At 42.9% G+C, this 15,881-nt stretch overlaps 1 protein-coding gene across 1 annotated transcript in view; it reads left to right on the forward strand.

Moving 5' to 3' along the window:
- The first annotated feature begins 1,039 nt into the window (after positions 1–1,039).
- LOC106880954 (cytochrome P450 27C1) overlaps positions 1,040–15,881 on the forward strand; it is a 104,250-nt gene continuing 89,408 nt past the window's right edge. Inside the window, exon 1 of the mRNA XM_089349981.1 lies at positions 1,040–2,308. Coding sequence (XP_089206107.1) covers positions 1,190–2,308 — 1,119 coding nt within the window. The 5' untranslated portion in view covers positions 1,040–1,189. The remainder of the gene's footprint in view (positions 2,309–15,881) is intronic.

Here is a 15,881-nt window from a genome sequence, read left to right on the forward strand (position 1 = left end):
GAAAGAGGGGGAAACAGAAGGGATAAAAGGAAATACGGGGGGGAAAAAAGAGAAGTTTGTGAAAGGTGTTTGATGAAACGAAGGAGTTTCCTTGGGTCTTCTTCTTCTTCTTCTTCTTCTTCACTGTAACGGACACTCGTCTCGCTTGTTATTTATTGTTACTTTGAATCGGAAGAAAGTTTGTTTTTTCCCTTTTTTTTTTTGTCGACGCACCGATCATTTTAACACGCGCTATTTCGAACTGGTCCTAATTTACGTAAAACACCAACATCGCCCCCCCACACACACATACACACTCTTACGCACACACATACACACATATACTCATATATTTACACATATACATACACAAACAGAAAGCACACATTTAAACACAAGGTTCATACTTCACCAATTCCGCTCCCCCCCCCCCTCATTTCGTACTCATTTATTATTATCATCATCATCATCATCATCATTATTATTATTATTATTATTATTTACTATTGTTGTTGTTATAGTTTATTTAGTTGTTAAATACTTTCCTTCTTTCTCTCTTCCCACCACCACCACCTCTAACGCACAATCTCCTGTCCCCTATATTCTGTCCCCTACTCTCCGCCCCCACCTCCCCACATCATCCACCCTTTCTGTATCACCCCTTTACCTTTCTTTCTTCTCTCCCTATCCCAAACTCTCACGTTCTTTCAATTCCTTAGGTTTTTCCCCCTAAATATTATTATTACTATTATTATTATTATTATCATCATCATCATCATCATCATCATATTTATTCACATATAGGTTGTTTTTTTTCTCTGTTTTTTTGTGTGTGAATTTGTTTCCGTTTACTCCCCCTCTCTCCCTCTCTCCCTCCCTCCCTCACGCTCTCGCGCCTGTTTTCTTCCTTCTCCTCCACTCCCCCCTCTCTCTCTCTCTCTCTCTCACTTTCTTTCTCCCACTTCTTCTTCGTCTTCTTCTTCTTCCACTAACCCTATCCCTCCCACCACAATCCTAGTTCATTCCTCCTTCCTCTGCCTCGCCTTCCATTCACCACCACCACCGGTGCTCGCTATATACGTACCGTCCTCTTGTAGTGTTCGCTTGGCCTGCTTGTTTGTCCCTGATCTTCTCTCCACAGACCAGATTTCGGCGTGGCGTGCCTCAGGTGAGAGTGTGTCCGGCTGGATCAAGTCGGCCCGACCAACATATGGCCGAGTCAACCCTTTTACGGAGGGTGGTGTCTGGCCACGTTCCCAGGGGCCTCTATCGATTGCTACACTTACCTAAACACACAACGGGTGCCTGTACGGGTGCCGCCAACAACACTTCTACTACGACCACTACTTCACGTAGTATTTCTAAAACTACTACTTCTCGCGGTTGTTGTAGTAATAACAATATTTATAGTAATATCCGAGCTGTAACCTCACGTTGTAGTAGTAACAATTATAATAACAATAATAATAATAACAATAATAATAATAATAATTATAATAATTATAATAGTAATAATAATATTAATCATGTTTGTAAAGGCATCAGATATAGCAGTAGTAATAATGATAGTCGCATCGCTTCCTTAACAACAGCAACATCAACGACGACTGTCCGTAGGACATCATCATCATCATCATCATCAACATTATCACCGTCGTCTTCGTTGCCGTTGACGACGTCAAACTTATCCTCTTCATCACCTGCACTTTTGCTCTCTTCATCACCATCATCATCGTCGTCGTCGTCGTCATCATCTTCATCTTCAATATCATCTTCATCATCATCACCATCATCTTCACAATCATTTCCTCCGTCATCACCATCATCATTATTATATTCTTCATCAACAACAACAGCAACACCACAATCAGCATCGCCATCACCACCATCATCATCTCACTTGTCCACAGCATCATTAATATCCCCCTCCTCATCATCACCATCATCAACAACAACAACAACAACACCAGTGTCAAAGCCATGGGTAGGGCGAGCTCTAACGATATCAGAGCACTGCTCCGGATTCGATCTAGCAACCAGACGATCCTGTTGTCCTGTGATGATCACAGCAACGTTACGGAGACCAGCCTGGTTAACATCAACGCTCATCAATCGTTCAGTTCGATCACTGATCACCAACGGTTCTACTACTACTACTACTACAGCTACTACTCCTCTAAAAGCACGATCTCCACCGACAACGGGTAAAAATTCCTCTACAGCTCCGTACCCCTTAAAACAACTTCCGGGGCCTAAAGGATGGCCTTTTCTCGGTATTTTCCCCGAGTTGCTAAGGAAGGAAAATCGTGGATCCGTACACAAAGTCCAGGTAAGTCATTCTTATTGTTTTTTTCTTGTTATTGTATTATTATGTTATTTACGCTTTGAGTTCAAACTCCGCGCAGGTCGATTTTGCCTTTCATCCCATCGAGGTAGATAAAACAAATACCAGTTGTGTACTGAGGTTGATATAATCGACCCTTCCTCGAAATTTCAGGCCAGGACTGGTGTCTACAGTAGAAAGAATTATTCTCATTATTGAGCGAGAGAGTAGTGCATGCCATCAAAGTGACACTGGGGTAGAATATACGAAGCCCTGTACACCCATCACGACTACCTGTCTGATAAGGGTACACCAGGCACATGCATCACAAGCATACGTGTGCGACATATCATGATTTCATATCAAGATAAACAGCGCATGACTTTGCAGGTGGGGCCCAGTTAGAATTTTCTTCAGGTCGAATAGCCCATCCCACGCAAAAGGTCCTTATATTCTCCTCCTTCTTCTTCTTCTTCTTCTTCTTATTATTATTATTATTATTATTATTATTATTATTATTATTGCGCACCGTTACGTTCTGAGTTCAAATACTACCGAGGTCAGCTTTGCATTTCATCCCTCCGGGGTTGATAACAATGAACTCGTCAAGGCCTGGGGTCTATGGATCCGACTAATCCCCCTCCCCTCAAAATTGCTGGCATTGTGCCTCAATCAGAAACACTAAAGGTGACGAGCTGGCAGATTCGCCCGAGCGTCGGAAAAATACCTTGTAGTATTTCATTCGGCCCTTTATGTTCTGAATTTTGGGACCCAGTCTAGTTAAATTCGACTAACTCCAACCCTTAACAATTTTTTTAGGTACATTACTTTCAATTCAAATTCCACAGCATTCAACGTTTCCTATCATCCTGCTGGAGCCGGGGAACGATAAAATCAAATACCAGTTCAATACTGAGAGAGTATCAATTGCCTAACCCTTCCCCGCCCCACCTCCTCAAAAATTCTGTCTGCTTTTGTTAGAAACAATTATTTTTATTATTTTACGTGCCATTGCGTTTTCATGTTCTGCGTTGAAATTCCGCCGCGGGTAAATTTGCATTTATCTCCTTCCGGGGCTTCGCTAGCTAGCCCCTTACTAAATGCGTGACTTTGTATCGGTGTTCCTTCGATATTGGTCTAGAAAGTGTCGGTGTGAGGAAACGGCATCCTTGACCCTCTTTTTCAGCCTAACATCATGAGGGGGAGGTTGTGTGTGTGTGTGTGTGAATGAGGTCGTGTACCAACATCGAAGGATTGCCTTTCTATCTATATAATAAACTATTTGTAGAGTCTGTCGAGCATCGGAGAAATTACTTCGGTGTATAGATAAGGGGCGATATCACTTTCTATGTTCAAATCCAGCCACGGTCGATTGATATGATAAGTGCCCGTCGAGGGCCGAGTTCGATACGTGACCCTGTGTCTGTATCAACGGTGGTGATCAGGGTGGTTGAAACGATAGAACATGACGGTCGGGGTGGACGGTAGAATCGATAAATACGGAGTAATTGCGTTACGTTGCATTATTTAAACCAGTGCTTCTCAGCCCTTTTTTTTTTTATCTATGGGTCCCTTTGATTCCTGTCTTAAACGGGTGGACCCTCAAAGTTATTTGACGTTTAAAAAACCCTGTTATATGTTTAGAATTGAATATCTTTAGGAATTGTATTTAAAAAATTTGCTAAAACATTTTGTGTATTGTAGAATTATAATCGAATCTTTTCCAAAAGAATCTTTTATGGACTCCAAGGACCATATATGGAATCCGGGCGAGAACCACTGGCTTGAACCTTTGTGAGTTCAAATCCCGCTAAGGTTAACTTTAACCTTACACCCTTCAAGGACTGGTCGATAAAATAGACTACCAGTCATACTCTGGTGTCGATTCATTCCCCTCCACCTTGGACCCGCCCGAATGTGTAGGTTTGTGTCTCAGAATTCCTTGTTATCAACAGCTGTCGCTTAGCCCCGAGTCAGCTGTGATCAAAGACATTCCAACCATACCGACCCCTGCCTTTGTATTATTCAGTATGTCCTGTTGGTTTTTTTAATTACTAAATGTGATTTGAAGGTGATTTCTAGTTGTTTTAAACCCGGGTTAATTCTCATCGAACAGGCCTATAGTCAAAGGTATTCTAGCCGTGACCATCCCGTTTAAGTGTTTGTAGGACTACGTAATCTAATGTGTCCTTTTGTTGTTTAAGGTAATGACGGTCAGAGGGATTTGGCTGCTGTTTCTAACAGGTCGTGCGACCGGCCTCCTCCACTGGCTTCACATGTAATGTAGCATGTTATCAGTAATTGAAGTAAAAGGCGGGAAGTTGAGATAAACGCGAGAGCAACAGATTCTTACTCTATACGGGAGGTTTATCATAAATGGTACAACATCTAACTTTGGACTTCCTCGTTCCGTGTTCAATACACACTGAAATCAACAAAATAATTTTCACAATCAACTGGGATAGATCCAGTTTTAACAGGACCCCAGGAATGTGTCCACCTTCACTAATGAAAAACTAGTCGCACGCGCCAATGAAGGGGTCGGTGAACGTATCGAGCGTCATGCTAGAAATGGTAGTCAAATGCCCTGCTTATCCGCACCCCACTGTCTTAAATGAGAAAGGGCTTATTGGATAATATAGTTTAAAATATACTGGGAATGAAAAGAGGCAGGATGGCATGGTAGGAACACCTTTGATCACAGGTGTGCTCAATCAAGTTTGACACCATAAGAACATAAAAAAAAAGCTGTCGTTGTTTAACCCCAGGTCAGCCTCACAAGAACAGAGAGAGGGTGAGAGATGATCAGAAGAGATTCCAGCCGTGGCCATATATCTCATCTTTCTGCATTATCCAGTTTATCCTTTTGTAAGATGGCAGGGTGTGGTTCTAAGCGAGATTTGGCTGCTATTTCTAGCAAGTACTGTGACAACTAGGAGCCTCAATTTATTGGACTCGAAATTACCCACTTCTTATATTGGTTCTTTGCTTCAGTGGTAGAAGATTCCATGGCTATTTCTACTCCATGTTACCACACATTTTACCATTTCTGGTGCATCATATTCTGTCTTCCATTCATCGCATCTGTTTAAGATGACTCCCTGGAAAATAGTTTAGTGTGGCCAGTTTAACACTTTGGGGCCTTTTGTTGTTTTAAACATTCCATTCTACCTTCTCTTAATCATGTACTTGAGTCGATGATAACGACTGACCCCACTCCTGTCAGAAATAACTGATCGAACTTCTCAGTTTAAATCCTTTTTAATAAACTGCCGCTTTATGTATTTATTTATTTATTTATTTAGATAGATAGATAGATAGATAGATAGATAGACAGACAGAGAAGTAGATAGATAGATGGATAGATTGATATAGATAGACAGATAGAAAGAGGGTGAGGGAGGGATTCCGTACAACCAAGACGTTATTAAATGCATGAGTGAGTTGGTAAAGGAATTTTAAGCTTGATGAGTATTTATAGAGAAGCGAGGCCCAGTTTGGCGCCTGGCCGTTCAGTCAGCTACCTGAAGAACTGTCTTCAGCGTGTCGCTGTCTTTTACCTACCAATTTCACTTTGTCAAACTCTAAAGCCGGAACAGAAGAATTTTGATTAATAGACTGTGGCCATACTGGGGCTCTACCATGAGAGTTTTTAGTCGAATGAATCGACCTTAGTATTTTTTTAAAGCTTAGTACTTACTCTATCGTTCTCTTTAGCCGAACTGCTATATTGTACGAACGTCAATACACCAACACCGGTTGTCAAGCGGTGGTGGGAGACAAACACACACACACACACATATATATTCTTTTACTTGTTTCAACCATTTGACTGCGGTCATGCTGGAGCACCGCCTTTAGTCGAACAAATCGACCCCAGGACTTATTCTTTGTAAGCTTAGTATTTATTCTATCGGTCTCTTTTGTCGAACCGCTGTTTTACGGGGACCTAAACATACCGGTTGTCAAGCGATGGTGGGGGCGGACAAATACACACACACATATACGACGAGCTTCTTTCAGTTTCCGTCAACCAAATCTTCTCACAAGTCTTCGGTCGGCCCGAGGTGCCGCGCAGTGGGACTGAACCTAGAACCATGTGGTTGGGAAGCAAGCTTTTTACCACACAGCCACCCCTGTGCTTTCAGCTTTTCAGTTTCCGTCTACCAAATTCGCACACAAGAATTTGGTTGGCCCGAGGCTGCAGTAGAAGACACTTGTCTCAGGTACCACACAGTTGGACTGAACCTGGGACCATGTGGTTGGGAAGAAAGCTTCTTACCACACAGCCACGCCTGTTATAGTACGATTCTGCGGCTATTTCCACATAAACGTTCTCTGATATCGTTCTTTGAAGAAATACAGAAATAAACCATTCTATATACAACAGGAACAATCTTTCAAGTTATCGGGATGAAGTCCCCGGATCACTTCCGAGGTTATTTACATTGTACGGTAATGGAACCCTTTGGTTAAAATTAATCTGGAAAATAACGAAGAATGTGGGGAAATATCTGTCATCATCATTCCGGTGTTTGAAACGGCAAGGTTGCGTGGTAAGAAGTTTACTTGCCAACCATATGGTTCCGGGTTCAGTCCCATTGCGTGACACCTTGGACAAGTGTCTTCTGCTACAGCCGACCGAAGCCTTGTGAGGGGATTTGGTAGACGGAAATTGAAAGAAACCCATCGTATATATATATATATATATATATATATATATATATAGATGTGTGTGTCTGTTTGTACCCAACCACCGTTTGACAACCGGTCCTGGTGTGTTTACGTCCCTGTAACTTAGTGGCTCGGTAAAAGGATCCGATAGAATAGGTACTGGGGTCGATTCATTCGACTAAAAGGTCTTCGATGTGGTGCCCCACCATAGCCACAGCCTGAAACAAGTAAAAGATAAAAAACGCAAATCATGTTAAAATTCTTCAAATACCAAAAACATTGACCAAAATATTCTTTTCTAGGAATCATTTAACAACTGAAATCAGTTTTATGTGGTGCCGAGTTGTGTTGTTAGGAAATTAGGAATTCGCTTCGCAACCACGTGGTTTCGAGTTCAATCCCATTGCGTAAGATTCGGGTTTGCAAGTGAATATATATTCTTTTACTTGTTTCAGTCATTTGACTGCGACTTTGCTGGAGCACCGCCTTTAATCGAACAAACCGACACCGGGGCTTATTCTTTGTAAGCCTAGTACTTATTCCATCGGTCTCTTATGCCGAACCGCTATGTTACGGAAATGTAAACTTACCAACATCGGTTGTCAAGCGATGGTAGAAGGGACAAACACAGACACACTAATATATACACGACGGGCTTCTTTCAGTTTCCTTCTACCAAATCTACTCAAGCGCGAAGCTATAGTAGAAGACATTAACCTCAAGGTGCCACGCAGTGGGACTGAACCCAGAACTATGTGGTTAGGAAGCAAGCTTCTTAACACACAGCCACGCCGTGTGTTTATCACTCCGTCCGCCGAAGAACGACTGCCACAACAGCCTAGTTTCCTTGTCTCCTATTACATGGTTGCGAGATCTGCTAGAAATAGCAGCCGAATCTTTCCCCAGTCACACTCATCTCTACTTTAAAAAGAATGGACACATTGGCTAATGTAGTGACAATATAATCGGGTTCTCCGCTGGTTTCGACGATGATTATTCCGGTGTTTATTTTATCAGCTGAACTCTCCTCACATTAAATTAACATGTGTGTGATTGAATATTCCGCTAACATGTGTGCATTGACACAATTTCGAAGTTGAATCGATGTGACAAGTCTGAATTATTGAATTACGAGTACAATCCACCCGACAGCTCACCTCACAGTTTTCGTCGACCCGTTTCACTCAGATGATGCAGGTCAGTCAGCTATGGTAAATGGCACCAAGGTAGCGAGTTCGAATCTGGAATCTCAGGACTGCGAAGGGAATAGCTTAACCACTCGTCCATGTCGGCATCCAACCATTAAATGCATGGTCAAGACTGGAACGTTCTTTGATCATAGATTTACTGGAGCGGGACAGTCCCAGGGCTAAACAACAACCCTCAGATTGATGCTCGTGCACTGACTAATCATCATCATCATTATTATTATTATTATTATTATTATTATTATTATTATTATTATTATTATTATTAAGGTGGTCAGCTGACAAAATCGTTAGCATCCTGAATTTCCATTCAGGATGCTAACGAGTTCTGAGTTCAAATTCCGCCGAGGTCGACTTTGCCTTTCATCCTTTCGGGGTCGATAAATTAAGTACCAGTGAAATATCGACTAGTCCCCTTCCGCCAAAATTTCATGCTTTGTACCTTTAGTAGAAAGAATTATTACTATTATTATTGCTAACGTGGCGAGCTTGGCAGAACCGTTAGCACCCCGGGCAAAAGACTTAGCGGTATTTCGGTCGTTTTTCTGTCGATAAAATCGGTTCCAGTTGGGCACAGGGGACGATGTACTCGACGTATCCGTTCCCCTAAATTGCTGGCCTTGTGCCGAAATCTGAAACCACTACCTGCTGTTGCTAATCTGATCGCTTTATGTTACATTCTTCTTACCTGTTGCTATCGTTGTTGCTAATGTCGTTAACGTTACCGCTATACTGCTGCCAGTGTTGTTATTGTTACTGCAGCGATTTTGTGGTGTTGGGAAAGGCTGTGAGAATGTTGCAGTTGTTAATGGCTGAGTGGTGCACGTGGTCCCCGGTTCGATCCCTACGAGTGGTGTCTTGGGCAAATGTCATTTTCCAAGTGAACTCAAGGCCAACGGAAAGTGTATACAAGACCGTCCGATGGATTTGAACCTGCTACTCAAAATGAACAGCCTTGCTACACACTGCGTCGCACTGATTCTACCTGAGAATTTCGTGTCTCAACGGAATATTCAACCACTAAAATGGTAATTAACGAATCGAACGTTCATTTAATTAGACAACTGGGTGATAAAGGCGCGTGGCTCAGTGGTTAGGGCATTCGGCTCATGGTCGTAAGGTCATGAGTTCAATTCCTGGAGGCGAGTAGTGTCCTTGAGCAAGACACTTTATTTCACGTTGCTCCAGTCCACTTAGCTGGCGAAAATGAGTTGTACCTGTAATTCCAAAGGGCTAGCCTTGTCACATTCTGTGTCACGCTGAATCTCTCTGAGAACTACGTTAAGGGTACACATGTCTGTGGAGTACTCAGCCACTTACACGTTAATTTCAAAAGCTGTGTGTTCCGCTGATCGGATCCACTGAAACGCTCGTCGTCGCAATCGACGGAGAACCAGTTTATCGTCTAACGCTGCTATTGTGTTGTTAGCAAAAAACCTTCAAGTGGCTTTTACTCTTGTTCTTGTTGTTTTCTGTTTGTTTTTAGCCCTAGGTCAATGAGTTACGAAATAGACTTGCTATCAAAGACATTCCAACCGTGACCATCTTGCCTCAATAATAATATTACATTATATAATTTAACCTTTGCAGTAGGGTGTATTTTGAAAGGTGATTTGACTGTTATTTCTGGGAGGTTAAACTACCACGTAGCAGTCCCACCTTGTTGGCTCGTGTTGTGTTGTATTTATTCTCGTCGCCAAACTAAACCGCTGCACCTTGTAAGTGTGCCCTCCTAAACCCTTACGACCTTCCCGTAACCTTAACGATCCTTGCTAACCCAATTACGACATCTGTTGAATCGGTGCTGCCTTACGAGAGCCACACAATCCCTCCGTTTCGACGGTTTCATCTCCATGCGGTTAGGGGAGTGGAGAGCGTCGCGCATCAGTTTATTTGCCATTCCTGTTGGAATCGTCAGAGAAAAGAAAATACCGTTGTCGTCGTCGTGGTGGTCGTGGTCGTTGTTGCTGTTTTTTAGGCAGATCTGTCTAAATTGAGTAAACTGTTCGATAAACAAAACTATCCCAGCCGCACCATTCCAGTTTTTTCTCATAATATTCTTAAACAGAAGTGAATGATTTGAGGGAGATTTGGTTATCATTTCCAGCAGGTCGATCACCCACATGAAAGCGCTCTCGCTGGTTAATTGTTGTTGGCGGTGGTGTTGAGGGATCCTCTCTCTATTTAGGCCAACGCAGGATCCTCATCTATGTGGTCACTCACTGCACATGGTAGAAATAGCAACCGAATTTACTTTCAAACTATCCATAGGTGCAGACGTAGCTGTGTGGTAAGAAGCTTGCTTCCCAACCACATGGTTCCGGGTTCAGTCACACTGCGTGGATCTAAACAACAACGCCATCTATAGGTTATTGGTATTTCAATTAAAACGAAACGAAACTGGTACTCCGTCTGTTACGGCGATGACTTCCAGCTGATGCGATCGATAGAGTTTAGCGTGCAAGTGGCTGAGTACTCCACAGACACGCGTACCCTTAACGTAGTTCTCAGGGTGATTCACCGTGGAGCCATTGAAATGCGAGTACGGCTTATTTTTACCAAGTAAGTGGACAGGAGCATCGAACTCACAACCTTATGATTTTTAGCCGCATACTCTAACTACTAAGTCACGTGGCTTCACTACTTTGGTCCCTAATGACAGAGAAAACTTCCTCTACTTTTTTATTGAGGTGGTGAGCCGGAGAAGTCGGGGCACAGAAACCATGGGTTTGAACCCAGATGAAGCCGACCGCGGATGCAGATATCGATGGCTGTAGCAAATATTCGAACGAGAACATCAAAGACCGAAGTGATGAAAGAGGTTTCATGCCAACAGCGGTCAAGCTCGGGTCAGTCGATACTAAGAAGCTGCGAAAGCTTCCAGAACTTTCCGTTTTCGAGATCGATCGATTCGGTAGATAAGTTGTTTCATACTCCAGAGCAGATTCCGACTTCCGTTGCCACTGTCCTGCCGTCTCTCACGATAATCTGTCCTCAGCCACACGGACAGTCTTTCGATTTTAGACTGAATCGAAGTTTGGGACAGAAAATAAGGATCATAAATAATGACGAAACCCCGATCTCGTTGTTCCTTTCAGAAATCGAAGTTATATGTAAAGAACTGTCTCGAGTCTTAGGGTTCGTAGGGCCAGCCAGTTCTCTGGTTTCCATGGAGTATAAGTGACCGAGAGCACATTACCCCTGGATTGGACGCCAGTCCATTGTAGGGTTACTCATTGACAGCTCAGTGGACTGGAACAACGTGAAATTAAGTGTTTTGCTCAAGAACATAACGCGTTGCCCGGTCTAGGACTCGAAACCACAATCATTGCGAACGTGGATGCACCACTCTAACCACTTGACCAAGCGCTTTCATTTCCGATAACGTTAGCGTGTGGATTGAGAGGAACTTGGCTGCTATTTCGAACAGGTTGGGCAACCACATAATGGGTCATTATTGATTTGAGTGTCATCTCCTGCTCGGTGTAAGATACGACTCTTAAACTCTTATTCAGGCACAGGTGAGTTACTTGAATTTACTGAGAGGAGGGAAGCTGTGACCTTCATGCCTTTCTCAAACCAATTCGATTCATCAGAAACTTCGAGCAATACATCGGGTACATTGTAGCCAGATATTAGATACCAGTAGTGGTGGTGGTGGTCGTAGTAGTAGTAGTAGTAGTAGTAGTAGTAGTAGTAGTAGTAGTAGTGATGGTGGTGGTGGTGTTGATATAGTAGTCGCTCACTTCAGTGAACCTTCCTCCTCCTCCCCCTACTCCATCTACATCAAACAGATGGCTCTTCTCCGCCCTTCTCAGCCTTTAAGCCAAGACACTCACCCTAATTTCTGACTTAACACTTCTCTTCAGTTCACACACACAGCTTTCATTTATTTATTTTCTTTTTTACTTCCAAACACCGTTTCTTTCAGCGCTACTCCATGTGTGTGCGTGTGAGAGAGAGAGAGAGAGAGAGAGAGTGAGGGCGGGGGTGGAATGGTATGGTACTACAACGAACAACTCTATTTCTGAGTAATATTGTTATATTTACGATGTCACTGGAGATACACATTATCTACACACACGCATATAAGGGGTGAGTTGTGTGGTAAGACATTTGCTTCCCAACCACATAGATCCGGGTTCAGTCCCATTGCATGGCACCTTGGGCCATCCAAAGACTTATGAGGAGATTTGGTTGACGGAAGCTGAAAGACGCCAGTTGTATATATATATATGTACGTCTGTGTGTGTAACTGTGTTTGTTTGCCATCATTGCTTGACAATGGGTGTCGGTGTGTTTGCGTCCCCGGTTCAGCAAAAGCGACCGATGATAGAATAAGTATCAGGCTTTAAAAAAAAAAGATAAAAGAATAAAAGATCTACGCACGCGCGCACACACAGAGGCGCAGTATAATTTAATGCAGTGTTTCTCAACCTTTTTTTTTTGCGTAACCCTTAAAATAAATTACATGTCTCAACGAACCCCTGCACCAAAGAAATTACATATCATATCATATATATATACATATGTGTGTGTAGTTATATTTTTGATAACATAATAGGTTAGATAGGATGATGTCTATATTACAATAATCAATAATATGTTGTGCATGTTTAGTAATATTACGATCATGAAATTAGCATTAGCTTATCTCACTCTTTCTCGCGGAAACCCCAGGAACCTTTTGCGGAACCCTATGGTTCCGGGGAACTCCGGTTGAGAAACGCTGGTTTGATGGTTAAACGGAGCTTGCTTCATAAACACAACCTTCCAAATTCGACCCTACTGCATGGTACCTAAGGCTACTGTCTTTTTTTATATCCTCGGAATGACCTACACTTTGTGAATGAAACCGAGTAGATGGATACTATAAGGAAACCCGTCGGGCGAATTTGTACCTGTAATTTAAAATGTACAGCCTTGTCACACCCTGTGTCCCACTGTTTCAGAACTATCGCAAACCAATCCTCCAGGTAGTGCCCGAAGCCGTTGGACTGTGCAAACCCTTCTATATCATCAGTAGGGATCTGGGTGGGGGCAATAACGACTGAATTGGTCTTCGCCTACAGAACGCTTCTATCTGCAGTCTCTTGTCCAACCCTAACCATTTTGAATTGGTTTCAGCTGCCATGTTTATCGCCCGGGTGTCATTCTTCAGCCGTTTGGATTCCAGTTGAATCTTCTGCGGAAAACAGCGAACGTGTCTTGCTGGAAACTGACTTCAATCAGGCTGAGTGCTATCCATTCATAAAGGCCTAATCGATCAAGTTCTGATATTGTGTCGAGAACCATCTGTGTATGTGCTACACTTTGTAAAGTGTTTGGCATTAGGAAGGGCATCCAAGTGTAGAAACCTTGCCAAAACAAACAAACTACGTCGCACACAGTTACGCTTGTGCCCATTGGCTTTTCTCATGTCACATATATGAATGTTCTGTACCATGATGTTTGCAGTCCACTTGACTTTGTTTTTGCCTTCTGGAGGTCTTCATTTGAATGATGTTCTAGAATGGCGTTGTTCTGATCGCCGCTGTATCTGACCGACTACTTTTCATTCCACTTTACTCGGACCTCATCACAAGAATATTGCGTTCTGTGATTGGAGCGGGTTGTTGACACTTCATGCTCAACAGACATACCACTGTGCATTCAGCTGGATGACAAAGAAGCAGAGCTGGGACTGTGAATGAAGATCCTCCTGTTATAGAGGTGGGCGGGGGGTGGAGTTTCCACCGAGATAACACAACTTTCCCAGGGTTGCCGCTGGGGTTGGGGTGGTGTGGGGGGCGGGGGAATGAATTGCCATTCAATATATAAACAGATAAAATTGAGGCCAAAGAGTGTGTGTAGTTATTGCTTTTAATATGTCAATGTGTGTCTGTACGTGTGTGCAAGTACACACACACACACGTGCACTCACACACACACATACACACACACATGTGTATAAATATATAAGTATACACACACATATATATATACACATATATACACACACACACACACATATGTATATAAATACGTGTGTGTAGGCGTGTATGATTGTTTCACTAAGTAGCCGTACTTTCAAAAATATCCCACCATCGTTGTCGTTGTTGTTCTTCTTCTTCTTGTTCTTGTTCGTTTCTGGTGGGGTTTTTTTTATCTCTTCGAGAGAAAACTAAAAAGTGAAAGGAAGCTCTTGGTTTAATAAAGAGGATGGGTGGGGCGGACATCTCCCCACCCCCATCCCCACTACCACCTACACATCCACACACACACACACAAATATTATATGTGTGTGTGTCTATGTTCATACATACGTACATACATACATACATGCATATACATATGAATGAATATATAAATGTCCACCTGAACACATACACGCATACAATATACGCACCCGAGCTGCTAAACACCCTGGCTAAATAAATGAATGAAAGTCAAAAGTAAGTTACGTGTATAAAAAGCAGTCAAACAACTTTACGTCTTGCGTCTACGCCACCGCCACCACCACCATATTCATCTCCACCACCACCATCAACCACCGCTACCACGACCACCATCATCACCACCGCCACCACCATCATCATCTCTTCCACCACCAACAACAACAACACCGCAAACACCATGTCCGTCATCTCCACCTAGGTTTATCACCTACTACCGTCACCACAATACTACCGCTACACTACCACCGCAACACCACCACAATGACAATAACCACATTACCGCCACCGCAACAACAATGTCTCTACGTCCTCACCATCACCGCACTACAACTGCTGTTACTGCATCACCTTTACTACCACGTCCATACAACAACCGTCACAGCATTACAGCCACCACTACGTACACCTTCTCTGCTACCACTGCACCATCCGAAACTACCAACCACCACAAGGAAACAAAAAGTAGTCAAAGCGGCCGCGGACATAAAATTGAGCAACAAAAGCGAATGAAGGTATATTAAATACCATACAAAATGAATTCTTGAGTTATTGGAAGTTTCCCTGCTTGCAGAGAAGGTAGGGCAATCGCTTGGTGGAAGTTGATGCCGACTCCAAACGAGAAGACAAGCTTCAGGATTAAAACAACTGGCTACGTGTTTCTGGCTTGATATGCGCCATCGTCACATCACTTGTCCAGCTTTATGAAACGCTTAGTCAAATGCAAAAATAGGGAGGGATAAAACACGTGACCGAGGTCACTTGCATAAATGAAATTAGAAATAAGCTAAGAGGATGGGTGGCAGTATTTGAACAACAGGGTACGAATATACGTGTGTGTGTGTGTGTGTGTGTGTGTGTGTGAGCCAATGGAAGGGGTTGTGATGCCGCAGGATAAGACAGCTAGAAATAACAGTTACATCTCGTTCAAGTCACAATTAATCGTGTTAGAAGAACGCTTTCGATAACGAAATTCTGAGCGCAGTTTAATTCAGTCATCGTGGATCCGTTGATGGATCAGATTCGACCCAGGGTTAAACAACAACAAAGGCAACATCTACGGCAGCCCAAAGATCTTTTGGTTCCCGCCCCTCCATCGTCATCATAACTTATACAATTTATGTGGTTTGGCGTGTGCGTGCGTCTATGGTTACACGTATGTACATGCATGTATATTCATACATGTATACATGTGTGCACGTGCGTGCATATATTACGTGTGTGCATGTATGTATACATTGATATTTGTGTATGTATTAAGTA

The sequence above is a fragment of the Octopus bimaculoides genome, chromosome 3 (assembly GCF_046866305.1).
Source record: "Octopus bimaculoides isolate indiv1 chromosome 3, ASM4686630v1, whole genome shotgun sequence".
Taxonomy (NCBI): domain Eukaryota; kingdom Metazoa; phylum Mollusca; class Cephalopoda; order Octopoda; family Octopodidae; genus Octopus; species Octopus bimaculoides.